The 22,651-nt window shown below is 31.1% G+C and overlaps 6 protein-coding genes across 10 annotated transcripts; 2 read left to right on the forward strand and 4 right to left on the reverse strand.

Moving 5' to 3' along the window:
- Positions 1-1,023: 1,023 nt before the first annotated feature.
- LOC143146520 (uncharacterized protein C16orf52 homolog A-like) lies at positions 1,024-2,242 on the reverse strand. Of its 3 annotated transcripts, XM_076310839.1 has the most exons (4): positions 2,175-2,242; positions 1,893-2,034; positions 1,493-1,705; positions 1,024-1,412 (listed from the first exon to the last, which is right to left on the reverse strand). In XM_076310839.1, the coding sequence occupies exons 2-4, from the start codon at positions 1,993-1,995 to the stop codon at positions 1,225-1,227; spliced, it is 504 nt and encodes a 167-aa protein (XP_076166954.1). In that variant the 5' UTR covers positions 1,996-2,034; positions 2,175-2,242; the 3' UTR covers positions 1,024-1,224. The 3 variants fall into 3 exon arrangements, with proteins under 3 accessions (XP_076166954.1, XP_076166945.1, XP_076166963.1); XM_076310830.1 differs by having other exon boundaries at positions 1,893-2,231; XM_076310848.1 differs by lacking the exon at positions 2,175-2,242 and having other exon boundaries at positions 1,825-1,963.
- Positions 2,243-2,718: 476 nt separating this feature from the next.
- Rpl30 (ribosomal protein L30) lies at positions 2,719-4,130 on the reverse strand. Its single transcript, XM_076307495.1, has 4 exons — positions 4,035-4,130; positions 3,896-3,941; positions 3,172-3,317; positions 2,719-2,930 (listed from the first exon to the last, which is right to left on the reverse strand). Exons 2-4 carry the CDS (start codon positions 3,914-3,916, stop codon positions 2,753-2,755), a joined length of 345 nt encoding a protein of 114 aa, XP_076163610.1. The 5' UTR covers positions 3,917-3,941; positions 4,035-4,130; the 3' UTR covers positions 2,719-2,752.
- A 348-nt stretch (positions 4,131-4,478) lies between these two features.
- Mpi (mannose phosphate isomerase) lies at positions 4,479-9,470 on the forward strand. Of its 2 annotated transcripts, XM_076316724.1 has the most exons (7): positions 4,479-4,731; positions 5,093-5,423; positions 5,487-5,802; positions 5,878-6,045; positions 6,120-6,322; positions 6,398-6,606; positions 9,399-9,470. In XM_076316724.1, exons 2-6 carry the CDS (start codon positions 5,106-5,108, stop codon positions 6,602-6,604), a joined length of 1,212 nt encoding a protein of 403 aa, XP_076172839.1. In that variant the 5' UTR covers positions 4,479-4,731; positions 5,093-5,105; the 3' UTR covers positions 6,605-6,606; positions 9,399-9,470. The 2 variants fall into 2 exon arrangements, with proteins under 2 accessions (XP_076172839.1, XP_076172830.1); XM_076316715.1 differs by lacking the exon at positions 9,399-9,470 and having other exon boundaries at positions 6,398-7,159.
- Tfiifbeta (transcription factor TFIIFbeta) lies at positions 7,129-9,501 on the reverse strand. Its single transcript, XM_076316734.1, has 6 exons — positions 8,993-9,501; positions 8,769-8,920; positions 8,608-8,697; positions 8,410-8,534; positions 8,193-8,336; positions 7,129-8,100 (listed from the first exon to the last, which is right to left on the reverse strand). The coding sequence occupies exons 1-6, from the start codon at positions 9,139-9,141 to the stop codon at positions 7,945-7,947; spliced, it is 816 nt and encodes a 271-aa protein (XP_076172849.1). The 5' UTR covers positions 9,142-9,501; the 3' UTR covers positions 7,129-7,944.
- Positions 9,502-10,633: 1,132 nt separating this feature from the next.
- On the forward strand, positions 10,634-12,150 carry Mrpl41 (mitochondrial ribosomal protein L41). 2 transcript variants are annotated; one of them, XM_076307615.1, is made up of 3 exons: positions 10,634-10,666; positions 11,084-11,264; positions 11,740-12,150. In XM_076307615.1, exons 1-3 carry the CDS (start codon positions 10,649-10,651, stop codon positions 12,069-12,071), a joined length of 531 nt encoding a protein of 176 aa, XP_076163730.1. In that variant the 5' UTR covers positions 10,634-10,648; the 3' UTR covers positions 12,072-12,150. The 2 variants fall into 2 exon arrangements, with proteins under 2 accessions (XP_076163730.1, XP_076163736.1); XM_076307621.1 differs by lacking the exon at positions 10,634-10,666 and adding an exon at positions 10,830-11,001.
- Positions 12,151-12,185: 35 nt separating this feature from the next.
- LOC143144804 (uncharacterized) lies at positions 12,186-20,328 on the reverse strand. Its single transcript, XM_076307606.1, has 10 exons — positions 20,093-20,328; positions 18,698-18,901; positions 18,435-18,581; positions 18,042-18,362; positions 17,839-17,962; positions 17,551-17,762; positions 17,259-17,404; positions 15,951-16,495; positions 15,451-15,869; positions 12,186-14,551 (listed from the first exon to the last, which is right to left on the reverse strand). The coding sequence occupies exons 2-10, from the start codon at positions 18,821-18,823 to the stop codon at positions 14,432-14,434; spliced, it is 2,160 nt and encodes a 719-aa protein (XP_076163721.1). The 5' UTR covers positions 18,824-18,901; positions 20,093-20,328; the 3' UTR covers positions 12,186-14,431.
- Positions 20,329-22,651: the final 2,323 nt, after the last annotated feature.

Below are 22,651 nucleotides of genomic sequence, written 5' to 3' on the forward strand. Positions count from 1 at the left end.
ATTATTTCCAGTATTACTTTCTTTCCGATATCATTTTCTGAATTTATAGATTTATAGATATAAATAGAATGAATGGTTAACAGGGAGTTGAAAACACAGTTTCCAAGGTAAAGAAATAATTGGTAAGGTGGAATATTAACATCGCTAGCGAGGGAAATTGTATAAACGACACAAAGTTTATGTACAAAACTACATTGTATGTGTCAGATTTGCATCTTTAAGTATCAAATTTTTGATAAAAAAAAAAGAAAAAGAAAAAAAACATTCATATATTCTCCTATTATACATGTTAATGCATGTAAAGGTATATTTCTTATCTTTTATGACAAATTTATTGAAAATAATTTAAAGAATTTAAACTTCAAGTAATAAGTAATTGATTGTATTGCTTTTTTAATTGTAAAACTGCTTAAACTATTTCAGGTTACTTATTATTGAAAAGTGTATTCAAATTACAAAAAGTAATGTTTATTGAATTGATTTCGTATGAATAAAATATTAACTGTTTTGTTTTGCTTTGGGTTAACGCAAGTATAATTTGTAACTTTACTGTTTCTTTTCCTTCTTTTGGTAGTAAACTATTTTAATTGCTTATAATTTAAATAATATAATATTTATATGTAAGTATAGTAATTTGGTAAAGCAGCAAAGTTATAGAATCCCATTGCAAAACATCTTACATACATTATTTACATGTTATTCATTAGATAATGTAGATAAGAAATATTCTAAGTAAAATTTTACAATTGTAATTTATGCGATAAAATACACAATAATAGTTTTCATTTACTTCCTATGGAAATGTAAATATATATCTACAGTTTATAGAAACTAATAAAAGTATGTACATATGTTATGAAAAATTTGATTACCATTTATTATAAAATAGTGTCAAATATTTTGACTTAATTTTCTACATTATTATCATTCCTTTTTACTGTATTACTATAAGTATATTTGAAATCTAATCAAATTTTCAATTAAATAATATATTTTAATAAATAAATAATACACAAAAAAAGATCCCTATAATATTTTCATCAATTATGTATTTACAATTTATTAAATTGCACTGTACTTACTAATTACAAATGAGCTCTCTATTGAATTTTGTCATATATTACGTAAGTATTCAAATAATGTGAATAAATATTCTGTAAATAGAATCATACTTGCTACCAATGCCAGACACATATATGGTATACACTTAGAAAATGAGAAATGCTAGAAATGCGGCAAACAAACTTTGCCTGCAAATAATTCTGAAATTACTGTAATCCACAGAGCTAAAACAAAAAGAATATAAGAAATTCCAACTTGATGCGAATTGGGTAATTGATATGGTTGTCCACCAATCTCATCGATATGAAAACCCATTGGAAATATAACTGCTGCCAGACAAAACAACACCACTGAAACGGGATTTTACCTTTTGTAATTGATCAATGATTTTAATCTTTATAGAATAATTGATTTTATTATCTAGACTTACTAGCTGTAAATCCTACCCATCTTGCATATGGAATAACATTGCGATCCCAATGAGAGCTAGCTAGCAATATTATTGTTGCTGTTATCAAAATACAACCAACAAAAATGCAAACAAGAGCCATTAGCCATTCTGGCTGCAAATCTGGACTATAACAAACTTGAGGTCTATTGTAAAGTGTCATACATGACCACATTAGTCCTAATCTTGTATCTCCTGTAAAAAGTAAAGAAGGAAATTTAACAAAGTTAGAATAAAAACGCATACTAAATACTTTCACAAAATTTCTACTGTTACAACGAAAATAATTCGCGTAGAGTATAGTTCATACCTACATTTAATGAATCGTGTAATTAAAATTATGCATTATAAAAACACCGATGTATAATTTATAATTGCTCACCACCAACATCAGTGATAATCCAATCAGGCATAGCAAGACTGACAATTGCAAATACATCGGCAGCGAGAAACAACGTTCCCGAGATAATAGTTAATTTATCCATTTTATATCAATAGGAATTCATTTATTTCACTTTAATTTACTGCGAATAAGAAAACTTATTGTTACATCAATATTACACTTTTCTTATATTTCCTAATCATCTTTGAGAAAGCAAGCATGTCCCTTGCTCCTGTATTTAAAGATCATAATTCACTTTTGAAATATGGACAACTTTCTAACCTCGCATTCATGACACTTCTTTCACAAACAATAAGATACACACGTTTCAAACGAGATACAGAATAAACGTTTCATTGTACGGTAGTTGGTGTCACAATCTGAAATACCGACCTTACAAAATATCAGTAGTTCTGGAGCGACCTCTTCGTTTAAGAATCATGATGTTAGAAACTATATTCAACTGAACTACCGAAGGTGGGAAAGGTTGTAAACGTAGAAAACTTGTACATCATTTGTAATTCTGTCAAACTTATCAATTTAGATAATATTGTAACAATAGGTTGCATTCAGTCTCATAGATGGAACTTGAAACATTTTAATAACATGAAATAAAATAGTTTCAGTTACTTTAACAGTTTATACAAATTTTCTAAATCCCATAAATTAATTAAAAAAGAGAAAATTAAATTGTTTAAATTAAGATTATTAAATTATTTCTTTTTTATTAAATAATACAATAAGTTCGTATAAAGAAATAAACAATACAATCTCAATTAGAAGAACAGGAAAAAGTGGCAGAAAGCATAATAAACAAAATTATAGGTTTTATTAATTTTTATTAAGTAAAAAATATACATTTATGCCTGGTCACCAGTGGGCATAGACTTTATAATATCAGAGTTTCCAGGATCTGTAATAGAAAGTGTGCACACACGGAAGTACTTTCCGCATGCAGTTCCCAATTCAATATTGTTTCCAATATAATGATGTACACCTGTCTTTGCCAACATGGCATAGTATTCTATCTCTGATTTCCTGTTAAAAGAAAAACACAAAAATATATAGATTCTACTCTGTTATCTTAAGTATGAGATGTCTCTGCACTTACAAGCAGAGACGTGAGACTTCTCCGTAGGACTCCCATTATGGACACACAAATCAACATTAAAAATATAAAATTTGTACAATACAGTTTGAGATTTCATTCAATTCATTTAATTTTATAATTTTTATATTGTTTCGTGATTTCTAAAGGAGCACTACATCTCAGTCTCACCTTAAAGGAGGAGTATTATTGGCAATGATGACCAATTTTGCTTTGCCTTGCCGCAGGGATTTCAATGTCTGCTTGTAGCCTAAGACGTATTTTCCAGATTTCATAACCAAAGCTAATCTAGTGTTAATACCCTCCTGGGACTTTTTCTGTTTAAAAAAAATAAACAATTTATATAATTGCATTACTTACAATCATAAAAATGAAATACCATAAAAGATATTTGATTCATACGAAATGTTTTCTTGACAGTTGAATTCTTTGATATAATATTAGCTAAATAATACTTTACTTTTAATCATATGTAAAATTTTGACAAAATAAATGGTTTTCAACAGAAAAGATTAAAAAAATGACTATAAAGATTTTGATCTCAAACTTCTATGTTTATCAAATGATACCAATTGATTGTTAGAAGAAGTATAAAATATACAAACGGCTATTTTGATTAAATACATTAAGTATTAAAAATATTATACAACTCTGAAATTCGATTAAAACTAACATTTCATGTGTACCGACTTTGTATAACCTTAAACATACATGTCGAAAGGGAGACTATCTTGGTTTTAAAAATGCTCACAAATGAAAATACGAACTTAATAGTTATACGTATTAATAATTATATTATTATATGATACTTAAAATATAGGTATGAGCAAAAAAATGATTTTAACACGTGCTTCGAGAATTGAATGGAACACGTGTATCACATGAAAATATTTACCTGTTTCTTTTGGGCTACCATTTTTAATGTTTAATTTAACCTAGTGCTGTAAAAGAATTCAGAAAATTTTTAGTAAGATTTTCTTTTGTTTATACAATATATTATTGAAGAATATTAAAATATAACTGAAACACCTTACCTGAATGCGTAATGCTACGGAACACGCTAAACGCGAAAGAGATCGAATATCTCGCAACGTGTCGAGTTCGAGATTGTCATAAAATACAAATCATATAGAACGGTACTTCCGTTAAATGTATAGTTTATTCTGTAAATTTAAATACATTTTGTAATACATACAATGTTATGAAAATATTTTAAAATATAAAAAATTAATTACAAATTTTTAATATGAAGGAACACAACGGTGATATAACCGAATAAAGTTAATACCTTTTGCAGATAAAATTTGTATAGATTGTTATAATTTGTATAATTGTTTAAAAAATAGAAAATGTCTTTATTATTTATTATTGGCATTTGTTATTTAAATTAACTTTTTATTTTTATATTACTTTACGAAGGAGTTACTTGTGAATTCTCACTCCATTTTTTATTCGTAGCAGTTTTGTAATACCTCCTTTATGCTTGTAATCTTAACTTGTAACTTTGTGCAATATATAATGTAAAATTATGAATAACCGAGTTTATTTTATTTGTAAAATAAATGAAAGGACATTGAAGGAAATAGATTCAAATAAGAAAATATTTAAAAAATCAATGCGATCAATAAGAAACACTCGAAAAAGTAAAATGAAACCACGAAGTCGAAGTACTACTTTGTAAATATGATAACAGATGTGAACGAAATATTGCAGGTGTTATCAGAAGAGCTGGTAATAAACGTATTTACATATTTCTTTTTTTTATCGTATCTTTAGTTTATATAAATTTCGTTATCAAATTGTTAAAATTTCAACACTGATTACATTTTTCTATTTATACAAAAAATTATAAAAAAATTTAAACATACGTTTTCAATTTGTATATAATAATACTAAGCACTTTATTAAAAAAAAAACATATGTATCTATTTTATTAAAAAACTATGAATTAATAACAAAAGATTTTAAGTTAGAAATGATTACTTTTATGAATATATTGTGTGTACAAATATTTTCATTTTTATATATAAAACATATATTAAAATGTTGATATAACAAATTGTAGATAATATTCCATCATTTTGTGTTTCAGAAATATTTACAGAATGGAACTTAATTGTAAAATACAAACTTATGACTGGGGAAGACATGGTATCGATAGCATTGTTGCAACATTAATGAAATCTTCTAATTCAGACTTTATATTGGATGAAAAAAAACCATATGCTGAACTTTGGATGGGTACACATCCCAATGGTCCTTCATACATAAAAGAATTGAATATGTCCTTGGAGAAATACATAAAAGAAAATAATGAGGTATTAGGCACTAATGTCCAAAAAATATTTGGTCAGCATTTGCCATTTCTTTTTAAGGTTTTATCTGTGAATAAAGCATTATCGATTCAGGCACATCCAAACAAGGTATATATTCTAATGATAAGTAATGATACATAATACATTGTTAAATATTGTATTTTATCACAGGAGAAGGCTAAAAAATTGCATCAGCAGTATCCTATTATTTACAAAGATGCAAATCATAAACCTGAGCTTGCAATAGCATTAACACCTTTCGAGGCTCTTTGTGGCTTCCGTCCAATCAAAGAGATAAAAGAGTTTTTGAAAGTTCTTCCAGAGTTGCGCACAGTGATAGGAGAAGATAAAGTACTTAAATTTATGACAACAGATGAGACAAGCATTATCAAAGCTCTGAAAACATGTTTCCATAGTCTGATGAGTTGTGATCCTGGTTTAATAGCACTACAGCTTAGAAAATTACTCGATAGATTGTCCAATCTTGGTAAATTTTGTTAATGATTAAACATTTACAAAAATATTTTTATTGATAATAATGAATATAATTTCTTGATTATAGATGAATCATTAAGACAAACTTTACATGCTAGTGTGTTAGAAAGATTGTATTCTGATTATCCTGGAGATGTAGGATGTTTTGGCATTTATTTTTTTAATTTTATAACAATGCAGCCTGGTGAAGCCATATATCTTGAACCAAATGAACCACATGCATATCTATCTGGTGGTAAGTATTTTGTGTTAAATTTTATACTATATTTTAATTATATTGTATAATGTATTTTAAAAATATATTTACAGATTGTATAGAATGTATGGCGTGTTCTGATAATGTAGTACGCGCGGGATTGACTCCAAAATTGAAAGATGTGCCAACACTGATTGAAATGTTATTATACAATTGCGAACCAGTTTCTGCAAAAAAATTTCAACCTTCTCGTGAAGATGAATGTACAGAAGTATTTCGACCTCCTGTCACAGATTTTGCTGTTGCTAAAATTACAGTGAGTCTTCTTATAGAAGAGTACTTGATAAATTTGTATTATAAAATTGACAACTATATAATACACATGTTTTAGATACCCCCTGGGCGATCCTCGTATAATATAATTCCTAGGAGTACAGCTAGTATCTTGATTATTGTAAATGGAAAAGGTGAAATTTTATCGTCCAAAATTCTTTACCGAGGTTCTGTTATATTCATTGCAGCAAATGAAAAAATTGGAATAAAAGTTTTATGCGGATGTCATCCAATGTTGATGTTTCAAGCTTTTGTAAATGTTTAAAGGTAACTTCTAGGTACTGGAAAGAATTTGTGACCAGCAGTAAGAGCAAGATTGCACGCACAAAGTATTATTGCACTTTTAAATGCTTCTTAATCTAAAGAAAGTACTTTTGATTTTAGACTTCTTTAATATATATAAGTACTAGTCACGAAGATGGATATGATTTCTTATAAATTATTTAGAATATTATATTTTTCCTAATCGATTAAATATATTATTTCCATACTAAGGCATTCCATAGTTCATATCAGAAAATACTAGGATGTAGAGTTGACGTTTGGATACAGTACTTCCAATATTAATGCATGAAACCATAAATATGACACATTCCTAGACTATACTGAAGATAGTTATTATTTATAATTACTGCCATAGTATACATATTATATAGACTTTTAACTTTGATAGTTCAATAGTACTTTTAGATATTAGAAAGAAAGATTAGTTTCCTCTTTTTTGTTTTATCTTGTATTTGAAAAAATACGTAAATTTATATAGCACTATTTTTGTTACATTACTTTAACACATATATTGTTATAATTATACAATTTATAAAAGTACAAGAAAGACATAATTTCATTGCTCCTTAGCATCTAACAATAATAGATAATGTGCAATCGACACTAGTCAGTTTTTATTAAATACTACTTTATTGGATGTGCTAAAAGATTCTATCCAATACGTATTTTACTAAACAAAAGTTTCTTCTTTTACCGTGTATAATCAAATTAATGAATGATGCTGTGTGACATCATATATATACACATAACAGTTTAATCATATAAAATCAACATTTAAAAATGATCATTCCACAATGCCTTATTTATGAAAGAAAAGATAAAAATATATGTTACTTTATTCTTATTGAGAATAAGATAGCGATGATTTTAGAAATATCTTTGAAATATTTTAATGTATGTACAGAATATGTTGCTTTTTATTTACAATTTAAGAAACATTTAAAGATTTTGTAACATTTGTGTATTAGCAATAACACAATGCATTTTTTCAAGAAGTACAAATATATACTTTATAAATTTACAATCTTCTCTTATGTAACAATAAAAGATTTTGACTCTTAATATAATACAGATAGTTGTTTCAACTGCTAATTGTATGTGTTCAAAAAATAAAAAAATAACGTATTTGTTACAATCTTAACTTCTATTCCTCATTAACACAACAACAAACTCATTGCAAATGTAGAAAATTTTTTAAATTTGTCAGAATCGTGTAAATTCCACACAGCCTCAAGTTCAAGATCATATAGAATATTCTATTTCTAACTTCATTTCATTTAATCAAACAATAAAAATAAATATATGTACAAATATCATCGATTAATCATCATCCGACTCATCAGCTTTTTTTTGAGCATTTTCAGGCTTTTCCTCTTCCTTGTAATGTCGGTATTCAGGCTTCAATTCCCACATGTTTCTGTGAGGATTTTTCAGATTATAATTACAAACTTCGTTCAATATTTCCTTTAAATATACCTGATAAGATAATAATAAAAAAAACAATTAAAATTAGTAGAGCGTATAACTTTGTTACAAAGAATGTATAAATATTTTTTTAAAATATTTACAATCGGTTGCCTTGTAATTTTTACAAGATCCCTAATATTATAATACTGATGTTTCTCAAATGCTGCAAATAACATATCCAATACTGCATCCTTATCATCTCGCATCTTTTTACCCTCAGCCTTCTTCTTTTCTGCATATTCAATCTAAAAAATGTACAAGTATGGTAGTATAACATAGATGTACCTTAATTTTAAGTACTTCAAATAAAATACTTACATTATGTTTATGATCAGAAACAGGCTTGAAGTTTTGAACCACCCTATCCAATTGCTGAACTTGTCTTTGTGGGACAGAAGCCCTCTTAATGCTTTGTAATTTCAGTTTCATGTAACAATTATCAGCTGAAAATAATACATTTGTCTACATTATACTCTACATTAAAGATCTTTAACTAGTTTACAACAAAATTTTTACCATATGGTCGACATTCTAATTTTTGTACAATCCTTCCTTCCATATAAAGTTTTTCAGTTTCAGGAACAATCGAATCTGAATTATTGGATGCTGGAAAAGAATTTACATTTATAAAATATATTTTTAAGCAAATCACTTTAGAAAATCTGCCTACAACTTACGCATAACATGAGAAAATACACCTAACATTTGTCTTGTTACTGTTGTAACATCTAATCTATGTTGTTTAGGAATTTCTTCTTCTCCTGGTTCCTTTAAAGCTAAGACAGCTTCTGATAACTTAAGAGATACCTCAGCCTTCTGACCAGGGTTTCTATCAATGCATATAAATTTTAACATTCTTATGATACTACAACATTAAATTACAAGTAGACTTAAAACCCACTTAGTTATCTTTAATTTTCCAACTTCTATATTGCCAGGTGCTTTTTCCCATTTATTTGCAATGTATTTAGGCACTTTAACTAGCCATACACCTCTACCAGCATTACTTAAATCTAATTCTTTTTCTGTGTGGGAAGTACTTGCAGACATGATTTCTTTTTTTTTATAGAATAATTATCTAAGAAGTCGGGTACTGTCTTGTGAAATAAATAAGACTGTATTACTCGTAATGCACGATATATTTATATTTCGTAAATTTCTTTATATTTTATAAAAATACTTTGCAAGGATATAGAATAACAAATTATAATTATTTCAGGTTGGAAGGAAGAAATCTGAATAATTATTTTGTTTAAAATAGTATTTTCTATCGTTTTCCTGCTCACGTTGTATGTTTAATGTTCAAGGTATAACTTATGCACTGTTCCGACCGATTCTGATGTTCTGAGAACAGTATTCCTCATTTAGAAATAAAGCAACAGACAGCAACGGTTCTAAAGCAGTGATTGACAATTTTTAAGACTGCCACCATTATAGAAAAAGACGAAATACTTATATTGCTATGAAGCTTTTCAGACTTGCAACTAGAGGGCCATAAGAATCTGTTGATCTTTACTACAAAAGTTTCCCAATAAAACAATAGCTTTGCAAAAGTTTTTAGCATCAAATTTTTCAAGCAGCAAATTCTATCTAGAATTACAGATAAGATATAAAATAGACATTAAAGGTATTACTTTTTCGTATTACGCGGGTTGTAAGCTCGCAATCCCAGGAAAAGTATAGAATAGTCATACACAAAATCTTACGATAGTGAATATCACAAACGGGACATAGAATAGACGTTTCAGTTTACGGAATGGATGTCACGCGATCTGAAATACCGACCTGTGACCTTAGTGAATTCCGGCCTCTTTGTTTAATAAAGGTAATTCTAAGAACTATATTTAACTGCATTAACGAAGTTGGTGAAACTGGTAAATGAACTGGTGAACTGGTGAGAAAATTCGACCCTGTATAGCATACTACCACTAGCTTAGTTAAATAAATATTTATATTTGCAATGAATTCAAAAGGAACTTCCGCAGCTGGAAATATTGTAGTTATTATTATAATACTATATGTTTAGCTGGATGAATGGACGACACTATCTAATATAATTAAACAAAACAGAATTTTATTAAATATTCATAAAAATTAACAAAAAGGAACAATCTTTGGTTGTGCGGATTCGCTTTTTTCCTAATATATTTGCTAGGCGTCGTTTCAAATCCCAGTCGGTAACTATGATGATTATGGTGTTGCTACAATATAGAAATTGGTTTTACCATCTACCGGTAGAAACGGAAATTATTTCTCACATATTTAGGTGTTTTGTTGTCAGAGTTGCCAAAAGTTAGTTCGTTTATCCCTAGCTAGCAATTCTCATCACGCGCAGCAAATTTGATGTTTAAGATTTTCCCCTTACGTGGCACAATCTGTGTTACCAACTGTAAAATACATTAAACATGAAATATTGAGTACCGAATGAAAATAAATGCAATAAATTAATTACTTTCTTTAATTGAAAAATTTATATAACCAATTATCAAAAGCATCTCAGAATTTTTGTGGCATAGGAATTGTGATTTATAGCTTAACAGCTCTTACATTAGGATCAATGATCCTATTGTTTCACGTAATGAACGTTTAAAAGTTTAACCAAATATTAATATAATGAATTCAAATATTAATAATATCTTTAGTAATATATGTCAAATTTTGTACTATTTTAAGAAACTTTTGGAACAGTATTAGTTTTAAATGCCCGTATTATGCTAGATAATTTAAATTTAATAGCCATTCTACGCCGGCGTAATACGTATTGTTTTCGGTTTTCAAATTCATTGAATAACTATACGGTTTAACATTGTGTGCTATAGTCATAAGTAATAGTGTACTAAAATAATCATAAAATATTTCAATTTAATGAAAAGTACTTTTGATATGTTTTGATCGAGCATTTAGAGTTTGGTACATAACCTAACCTAATAAGTACATTATTTTCATAAGAGATACAATACATGATTATTTACGAATTCTGTGTGTAATTTAGATTATTTCTATAAAAATTACAATGGCAAATATATATATGATTATAAGTCGTCAAATTTCAACTTCGTCTGTTTGTCAGGGCAAACGAAATTTTCGTAAATTTTTGTTATATAACAAGCGAGGAAATCGTGCGTTTAAACAAGCTCAGGCAACTGATCCAAATTTTCCAATTCCAATTGATAGTAAGAATTTCTTTTTTATTACATGATATATATATATATATATATATATATATATATATATATATATATATAATGTATAATTGAACATAAAAACATATTAGGTTGGTGCATATAAAATGTTGGTTCTGTAAAGTGATATTTCATTATCAATTGTTCCCAATTCCAAAAAGGAATTTGTTGAAATGTATGTGTTTTATTTTTCTAAATGCATTTCTAGTACACTAGTTAATTGTTACTTCATAACATAAGTAATTGACATTCTCAAATGATTTTTCTTAATGAATTTGTATTAAGTTTATAATTATGAAAGGAAAGGTGTAGTATCTATAAAAAGTTGTGTAGTGAAGTTGTATCATAAAGTTACACATCTTTTATATATAATTAAAAAATATATTTTCATATGCACAAATCCTAATCTATACAGATATTCATTAATAATTATTATAATATTTTGTACGATACTTGATGCTTTTAGGAAGGGGTGTAAAACTAACAGGACATTACGAAGGAGATGAATGGGTGAACATACCAGAAATGATACCAGAGATTATTGTTCCTTCATTGAAGGATTTTCATTTGAAACCATATGTTTCCTATAAAGTCAAAAACGTTGAGGGTCGTAAATTTACTGCAAAAGATTTATTTAATATAGTGTATGCTAGCAAAATTGAAAATGATTTTGAAACTGGCAAATTAAAACTAAATGGTGAAGCATTATATCCTAATGAATATGAAAAAATGACACCCGAAGAAGCTAGAATTCAAGCTGAAAAAACTGGTACAGATATTTTTACAGAGGATAAGTAAAGCTTGTAGATTGTGTTTCATGTTGAAATTAATGTAAATGTAAAGAAAAAATGATTAATTAAAATTAATATTAATGACATTTATATAAGTTTAATATAAACAAGATAAATGCGGAATTGCAGTCTGCATATGGTTTATTCAATATCTTCGTACGCGCAATGTATACACTTGTTGACAGTTTTGCAGTTTATAAATAGTAATTATTTACTATCATATGTGACAGCAAGAAAATAATAAAATATTTAATTTACTTGAAATGTAAAAACAAACTTTCTGGTTAAAATGCAATTTCTGGACTACTTTTCATTAATTTTGTATCATCCAATTTTTATATAATGTTATTGGATATAAGTCACTATCTGAGAGTAAACAATTACAAAGTATCTGTTTGTGTTAGTTGGATGATATATTGCCAAACAATAATATTGTGTATCATTGTCAACAATAACTTTTACAAAGATTTTTATTATAAGTAAAAATGTGTTTGCAGAATTTAATCGTATACCGACAAAATAAATTTACTTACTAGTAAATCAATGGTATATATTCATAAATAATATCTATCTCATGCAACTTCAAAGGCTATCATTCCAGAAAAGACATAGATGTAAATGCGCAACAGTGCCAAAACTGATTTTCAATTCCTGAGGTTTTTGTTTATACGTTTTTCGAATGTCTTTTTGAGAACAATATACCAGAACAAGATCTCATATGATTATGCTAACTTAACAGCTATCTTTTTTTTTTACTTATCAAAAGACTTTTTGAGCGAAGTTTGATTGTTTTTTGTTGGGTAAAAAATGGCGGAAAATTTGAATATTAAAGTCGTTGTCAGTTGTGCGCGGCCGGTATTGCTTCCTACTGACTAGACTACCAGAATCTAATACATATTTGCCTTGAAAAGTGCTGTATTCGTATCAAAATGTACAAACATTTTTTTTGTTGTTATTCATTCATTTTATTTCCTTCTTAATTGCACTCATGCAAGATGCTCGTGAAGCAGAACTGCTTAGTTTTTCATTCCAAGTCAAATGATAACTTTGTACTAACATTTATGCATGACAATATTATCAGTAACTATTAATGCAGCTTGCATTCTTTGTAGAAAATCAGAACGTATATAAAATGTATAATTTAAAATGTAAACAATCATTATTTTCATTTAAGATCGTGTATACAACAATTTTATTTAAACATCTTTACAGAATGCAGCACTTTGTTACTTTTTAAACAGCAGCTACTATTTATCGCTATTTATTATTGTTTTTATTACTTCCTATCTTGCTATAACCATTGTAATGAAGAGTGGAATGATAAAACATCTATTTTTGTACAATATTATTGGAATAGTTATCAATAGAAATGTGTAATGAAAAACTTCAACATAATTTTTTTCATTTATTATCTCCACTCTTCAATTAATTGCATAGAAAAGCATAAGTGGCATAGTTCTTGCATCTAGTTCCAAATAAACTTTATTTCAGTCATTTCTACGAAGTGAGGATTATTGCGATTCTATCTCTTACGCTATAACATATTTATAATTACTTGTCCTTAATTTGAGCACTGATACTTTTCTCACTCTGCGATAATATACTCTCTAAATTTTATTCTGTTTTAAATATTTTGTTAATTCGTTTGTTTCAAATGGAAGTTGTAGAACTGGTAAATTAACTTAAAAGTTTTACTCTTTGATTATATTGATTAATATATATTCAGGAAGCACATCAAAAGCACTCTTCGTTAATTATCATTAAAATATGCACAACTATACATGTTGTACTTCCAATTAAACATACTCATTGTAAAGCAAGACATATGCCACTTGCTCATAAATATAAACTTGGTTGGTGTTTTCTTTTGTTAATTATCAGTCTATGATATAATTGGATATTTGACTGATAAAATCAGTCAGTCAATAAGGCAGGTGCAGATGCTACTACATGACAAAGATTTTAATGATATTAAAGTTTCATTATATGTACGCGATGTAATTTTTCCATGAATGAAATACATGAATGTATAAATATATATGGTCAAATTTGATGCAGACGTTTTTGGAAAAAGAATTAATTAACAGTAACAATCTTTGGCATTTAGTAACATGTACCTCCCATCTAATCAAAGATTTTGCGTATGAAAGCTAGAATGTCGTAGAGGAAACGGTTCTACAAAGAAATTTATACAATGTTGTTGGAGACTTAGAAAATAGATATGATAAAATACATAATTATATAAATAAAAATACTGATATGGAAAGACTAGGAAGGCAATACTGCTTATTGTATTTTGTGTATCGAATCTAGTCTTTCAGACTCAAAATCTTCAATTCAATACTAAAAGTACAACAGGGTAGATGTTCATTCCATTGGATCCCCAACGTTTTCAAAGATGGTTGAGTGAGGGTTGCTTCCAGTGGGCCATAAAAAGCCACCTACACTGCCAGGTGGCAAATATGATGCTCCTCCACTGAGACCCACCTGATATATTTTCTTCTTTGAATTATTTACATTTTGTGTACAATTTTTTGTGCTCAATATCTTTATTATGACATATCAAATAATAAAATCTAGGAAGCCAAATAAGGGAAAGGTACTACAAATAATATGCATCTCTCAAGCTTGATGTTTAAGTGTTTAATATTGTACTGTTTAGGAATTCCTTAATCACAATTGTGCTAAAGTATGACAAAGAATACTATTCTCTAAATTGCGACGGTGTATTAGTGCATAAACTAGTATTGTTGTTTGAAAAGTGTATTTAACAGGCAAAGAGGTAACTATAATATATAAAATTATATTGCACAGTTATCAAAATTAAATTTTATTTTTTTGTTTGTTCCCAGATATATGTATTAATAATATAGGTGTAGTAATACATATAAACTGTGGTCCTAATCTGTTTCTAAACGATATCAATATTTTTGTTAACTGTACATTTATGATCAGTCCAGGATTGGTACATGCACGACGTAAGGCAAATCAGAATAAACAATAAACTGCCAAATTAAAGAAAAATAATTGTTTATTTGCATCTAACACAAATAATTGTGCTATCGTATCACAAGTAACATCTAGTTACTAATGTCATAATGATACTAATAATATTTACAATGATTCATCGTTGTGAACATGATACACGCCCACAACAATGTTAACATTATGAAAGGAACAGTAACGTAATACTCTCTGTTTGAGTTTGAGTATAGGTTCACAATTCTGGCACGATTTAAATTTGCTTCAAAAAAGCAATGACGTTATGATCGCCGAACGATACCACCGAGTTATTTTGCGTTCTTTTACTCCGGCCTGATAGTTTTTTTTTTTTTATTAGGCGGCTTAACCCAAACGATTTTTTAAATTTCTATTTATAGAATTACCTGTTGACTCCACAGCAATGTCCTTTCTGCCAACTGACAATCTGCTGCTAGTCGGGATGGCAGGCTTTTCCATCTTTCTTCATCTCGCTTTCTTTCTCTGTCAAAGTCTCTGTCAACGTGTCCCTGAGATAAAGGTGGCAAGATTTGTGTTCTCTGAGCTAGTTTATAACTATCTTGTCTTGGTACATGATCAGTGCGTCTACTTGTGGTACTCGCTGACACCGGTATAGGAGTTGGGCTTCCTCCACCCCTATGTCTATGATATAAGTTTCTTTTTTGTTGCAACATGCGATGTTGAACTAACAACTGTAATTGTGTACTAGAGTCTCCACGGATTTTAAATTGTGATTGATTCTCAGGTGGTGTAGATGGGGGTCTTAAGTGAACAAGATCTAAATGACCCCTTGCTTTGCCTGAATCTGTAATAATAAAATTAAATTGCTACTATATTATAACAAAGAAATTTACATGGTTGAAATATCCTGTTTCTATTTTAATACCTTGAATACTTCGCTGTTTTGTTGGTCTGTCTCCCCCACCTTGCTGACAGAACAGCAATCTGGGTCCACCATCAGATGCTCTACGTCCTTGAGAAACTCTTGATATTCTACCAGTTATTGGTGATGGACTCAAAGGTGGTGGAGGAGTGCAGGATGGCAAACTACTTGTGAACGAATTTGCACCTGAGTAATCTGGTGGACAACCAGAGTCAAAACTAGATTCGAAAAGTTCAGATGACGAACTACCACTACCACCCGCAATAAATAATGCAGTTCGACTAGGAGGATCAATAGGATCCATAAGTGGGGTATCAAAATGTTGTTGATAATCACTTAATCTTCGATTGACTATCTGACTGTCAATTCGTTGACTTATATCATGATCTAGGCCTAGTCTATGTTCCTCAAGTTTAATCTGAGCTTCTCTCAACTCATCGCCGCTTGGACCTTCTTCTAGATCACCTTCTGCACTACAACATCCTTCATCAGTTGAAGAACTAGTTGAACTAAACCTTTTTCCGCCTCGAATTGTATCTTCTCTTGTTCTAAAAACGGATATATAACATACTTTGTATATATTATGATTATTTAACACAGCTGTTTATGGTGACAAATGGGTGATGCTTGTTTATGAAATATTTTCTTACTGAATTTTTGTTTGTCCCGTTTGCTGTATTAATAATTTTCATTTCTTAAAAATATATAAAACTATGAATGTGATTTAATGAATTGTAACGTAATAGGAATATTATAATATATTAATACGTTCGTTGTAGATTGATCCACATGTAAATCAAGATGGTTTGAATTTTGGGGTAAAATTAATTTAAAAGTTTTTTAAAACAAAAAAACGGAGTTACATTGCATGGACGTGGACGTTCAGAAAAGGTAGATATTTATTTCATCATCTCTGTGGAGTGGTATTTCCGATGGTAGGTGAGGACGAAGAACGTGTTAATATACAAAAGCAAACAAATTTAAAATTTAATTGTATAAAATAAAATCCAAAATTGAAGAAAAGCAATTAAATAAAATGAAGAATTACCAAAAATAAAGTGACAGCAAAGTGCTTCCAATCCAACCTGTTCTGATAAAATCTCCAAATATGCATCACCGTCCCACTAAGCTATCGCTGTAAATAAAAATTGTAGGATTAAAATTTAATTCTTTAGAAATTTTTCCAACGGGCAGGATTGGAAGACAAAAATGAACATTTATGTTGCGATGGTTTAAATTATATAAATAAAGATTAATATAAAATGATAAAATATTTAATTAAGATAAAATTAATCAGTGATACAAGTTTACCTTGATTTAAATTTGTCCTCTTTTGTTCTTGCAGCACTAGGCCAACAGGTACTGTTTGCTGTGCTACTGACACGATGTTGCTTCAATCTCTCCAATAGTAAGAAATAAATAGCAGCATGATGATCATAGCTGCTGTTCCTTAATGACTGTTAAAAGACAAAAACTTTGTCAATCACAGTCATAACAATTATTTCTAGATAAAATAATTTTTGTTTAAATTTCTCACTTTAAATATATAGAAATATTAAAAATATATTAGAAACATTGTATAAAGATAAGCAATGAAAAATACCTCTCTGGTTCGTGTAATATCTATGCCTAAACTATGCATAAGTCGTAATATCTGTTCATTTGGTTCTTGGATGGACGATGATGGTCTTGTTACAATCATTGAACAAATAGTGTCTGCAGATCCTGCCATCCAGCGATGTCTCTTTATTTGTGGAATGGTGTATCGCTTTGCAGGTTCCAAAACCAACATTTTACGTATTAAACTTTCACAATCTGCAAACAAAATTTAACGTACATTTTAAAGTGAGATTAAACGAAATTTGAAAGAAATATCAAGCACAAAATGTACCTGTACTCATAAAGTATGGAATTCTAAATCTTCCACTTAAAACACGATCTCTTAAAGATTGAAGGGTAGATCCATCAAAGGGCAGTGCTCCGCATACTAATACATATAATACAACACCTAAACTCTGTAAGAATAAGAACATAATGCGTTTAATTATTTGCATTAGGCACCATGCATTAAATAGGTACGAACAAACTGCTTACCCACACATCGATTTCAGGACCAGCATAATGTTTTCCTCGAAAAACTTCTGGTGCGGCGTAAGGAGGACTACCGCACCATGTACTTAATCTCTCTCCCGGTGAAAATCTATTACTAAAGCCAAAGTCAGCAATCTTTACATTCATCTGAGCATCTAGGAGTAAATTTTCAGCTTTGAGATCACGATGCGCTACACCCGTCGCATGGCAGTATTCAACCGCAGAGAGTATTTGAGCAAATGTTGCACGCGCTCTGGGTTCTCCCATTCGTCCATAACGTGCAATATAGTCAAATATTTCACCCTTGTTTGCATATTCGCACACCTAAGGAAGAAACATAATTTATATCTTTTCTTAAATTTTACAAATGTATTTCCAAGTATTATATAAGCATACCATATATATCATATTCTTTGTTTCCATAACTTGATATAGTTTGACAATGTGTGGGTGTTCCAATTGCTTCATTATTTCCACTTCTCTATAAACTTTTTCAAGATTGGTAGGATCCAACTGTGTTTTATCAATTATTTTAATAGCTACCTAAAAAAAAAAGAAGAAAAGAACAAAGTTCAGTTACGTTTCAACTTTTTAGTTGAAGTAAGTGGCATAGAAAATGTACATAGTATCGAACATATGTAGCAATAAATTATATTTACTTCTGTCTTAGTAATACGATGTCTAGCTAACTTTACCACAGCAAAGTTTCCTTTGCCAATGGTACCTTCGATATCATAAAATCCTACACGAATTTGCTTCTTGCCTTGTCCTACTCCGGAATCCATCTTTTGTATATAGTTCCTTGTGAACAACTTTTAAACGATTGCTTTTTTTTTATTGTATCTTAAAATTGTCTGAAATTGCTGGAAAAAATATAAATGTTTAAGACAACTACAAACAAATTGTCACTTATATTTTGAATACTTTTATCATCAAACGCATCAAATAAAATAATTTAAAAAATAAAATCATTTTATTTAAATAGCAAATAAATGGAGTAGTAATGTTTCATCTTAAGTTTTGAAAAGTTTTACATATTTTAAATTTCATACGTCGGTGAAAATAAGGTAGAGAACAAAAGGAAAAAAATAATATATCAACGATTAAAGACTATTCAAATTTATAATATGTTTGATTAAATAATTTTTGTTCGCATTTATGTGGTCTTTAAAAATGCAATGCCATTCATTTTATATTTTATTCCATATACCTGAAGCTTATTGGTTTATTATCTCAAAGTGAAATACACTGGAGATGTGCTTTAGGCTTTTAACATTTTTATGCAAAATGTAAAACAGGTTTTTACAAATTAATAATCTACAAAATACTTCTACTTTAATCACAGTCTCTTTTAAACTTATTTTTACCATCGCAAGACTGATCAAATATGTGCTATCTTAAATAAAAGAATTTCTTAAATTTTTATACGTTCGTTTAAAATAGTATTTTAAATATTTGGAGTACAATTTTAACTTGCATTTTAAGTCTGATCTGTTTATCTCGACTGAATTGACTTAAACAAGACTGCATAACATTTTCTCAGCAGCATAAGTAAAATACTATTTAATTTAAATTACGATAAATCGTATTTGAAAATAAAGTAATTTACTGTTTACTATTTGAAATCCATATTTTATACCGGTTCGATCGAAAGGGGCATGCTCGAAGAGAGACGTTCACGCGTTTGTCGCGCAGCACGTAGGCTAACGCGACATCGTTATTTTGTTAAAAAAAAATGTTAAAAGCAGAAGGCGGCCTTGCAAAGGAAGCTTCTTCACAAAAGTGTAAAAGCTTCCTGCAACAAGTACAATAGGTATTCTCGACTGACGTCACGGATCGACAACGACCTCTTGCTCATCGACGGGTCCAGGATCGATAACCGTCGATAGTCCTGGATAAGACGGTGAAAGAAACAAAAGGGAAGCGAGAAAAATGAAAAGATCGAGCTAGGAAGTTTGAAAGCTACGATTAATTCGTAACATCCACGCTTACAGCCATAATACAGAAGCAAGGAACAAGGGTAACGTTAGCTGACACGGCTTCTCGCTACTTACGTTCAATCCTGTCCCGAATTACCGGGTACTGCACGTTCCGGACCGGTAGAACCGTTTTTGAAGGGAAAGAAACGCGTTGGTGCTGCCGACCTCGACGGGTGCGTAAGGTCGAAGAGCCGATGCCATCGGTGAGAAGTCGTCCTTCACGTTTACGAGATTCCGAATCTCGTCTCGAAGCGGCGGCGTTCCTACGGCAAGAGTCGTAGGAGCTTCGCGTAACCCGGCGGTTCGATACCGACTGACCGACAGCCATGTTGCTACCCCCCTGCTACTCCAGAGTCGCCGGCCCTGTGCCTCCCTCGCCCCCGGCCATGCCCCTCGCCCATGTCTCGGCCATTCTTAGCGAACATCACCACTACCACCACCCTCTTCGTCGTTCTTCCCCACCAAGTCGCCGCACCTCCACATCGCAGCCCGTGCACGCGCGCACGTTATCTTCGACAATTGACGTCAACGTACGTGCTACTATCGTCTCATCGTTAATTGTTTCTGAGTGTAATTGCAAGGCAAATAGCCCGTGCGCAACCACGTGGTTGACTGACTGGTCTCTTTCGTATTGCCTCGAACGATTCGTCCCTTCCACGTCGTACACAAGCCGGCCAGGCTGGTGTTGCACGCCGCCCAACACAATTCGATCTGTCGTTTTAACGAGATGCTTGTGTAAATTTCGACGCGGAGAAAATGGAATACGGTTACGTGACGACGGTGATGCACCGTTCGCTCGAAGACACACGAGGGGTTCCACGATACGATTTCGATAAGATTTCATGCGCGACCACGAAGCCAGTTACTGCGATCTATTTTACGTTCGTCGACGATCGGGAATGCCTTCGGCTCGTACCATTCGATGGACGATTATCCGAATTATGTACTATTCTCTGTCCGCGTTATCCGCGCGAAGGCGTAACAGTTTTTTTTTTTTTCTTCTTCTTCTTTTTACCAACGATCGTCAGCATTTCACGATCGTCCCGTCATCGACGGCCACAGATAATTAATTCCGGTAAATACTGGTTACTTTTTTTTGAGGAATTGACGTCAAAGCCGCGTTTTCTACCGTAAGCGATTTTTAACGGCACGCGAGCTTACCTATTTCGTGAATCATGCCAGGAATTAGACATTTTCATCGCGGCGCAAAGAGGCGGGAATCGTTCTCGAAAGAAATAACGCGACCCACAATGTGTATACATGTACGTGTGTGTGTGTGGGCGCGGGTGGGTGAGCACGCTTGGCGAATTTAAGCATTCAATTTGTTGTCGTAGGTCAAGGGGCACGTCACGCGAGTTTCGTTTCATTGTTTATTATCAGCGGGCGATAAAACTTCCGAGATAATGAAATCTTCGGTTGTTACGTTCCTGATCGGGCACGCACGGCCCTCGGTGGTGTGTACGTACGCGCGAGAGATATCGGAGACACGGAAACCGAATATTTGTTTCGCGAGACGGTCGCGTGTACTGTAAATATATAATCTATATTTAACGCGAACCAGTCGGTTTCACACGCGCGTTCATTAAATGTGACGTTTGTCACCATCATGAATGAATAAATCGGTGTTACTCGTAAATCCGTGTTCATCGACGCATTCAACGGTAAGAAATCAAACGGACCGGTGACCTTTAAACAAACGTAACCAATTACCGCGTTTTAAGTCGGCGCGTTTATATAGCGGCGTCTTTACGTTGCAACGTTCGGACGGGGATACGAGATCGATATACGAATTAAACGAAATCATCGATACGTGGAAAAAGGCGAGGAGATTCGCGACCGAGCGAAAAATAATCGTACGTTCGCGAACGTTTCCTTTCTTTTTTCTTCTTTCTCTTTTTTTTTTCTTTTCTCGTAGGTTCGAAAGGTTTACAATATTTTCCAATGTCCGGTATTCGAGGAACGCGTTCACCTTGTTACACGTTCGCGAACAAATTGTACGTATCGTTTAATTGTCGCTATTCTCGCGCGTTCCTCTTTCTGGTTTCACATGACCGTCGAATATCCATTACTATTCTTTTCTACGTGTATCCCGGTAATCATAGTTCCATGCCGGTAAATGAAATATTCATGAATGTCGATATAACGTATTTATCGCATGTTAGGTAAAGGTTACACGGGAGACTTCCCACACGGGGATGTAATGGCTTTATGCTACGAAGTTACACACGCTGCGGCGGATGGCTCGCGTTGAAACGTTCCACATTTACGAACGTTATTACGTTTCTAATAATTTAAGCGCATCGGGTGTGCATAAATCGAGGCGGTTACGAGGCGCGCGGCCCTATCGCCGCGGAGACGAGTCGAATCTTCCTACACGCTTGTAATTCGAATTACGTGCGTTCGTTCTCTCGTTGTGTATTACCTTCTTCGGAATATCATTTCCAAAACGGATATATAATACAATTAAATAAAATATTTCTACGCTCTAAAAAAATCGTCTTCCATTTCCATCAAAAAAAAAAAAATACAAACTGACTTTCCAAACATATATTATATATATATATATATATATTCCAATGTATATATGTACGGTTAACAAAATTTTCTAGATAAGTCCTCCGAATTCGAATTTCT

Source organism: Ptiloglossa arizonensis, chromosome 1 (genome assembly GCF_051014685.1).
Source record: "Ptiloglossa arizonensis isolate GNS036 chromosome 1, iyPtiAriz1_principal, whole genome shotgun sequence".
Taxonomy (NCBI): domain Eukaryota; kingdom Metazoa; phylum Arthropoda; class Insecta; order Hymenoptera; family Colletidae; genus Ptiloglossa; species Ptiloglossa arizonensis.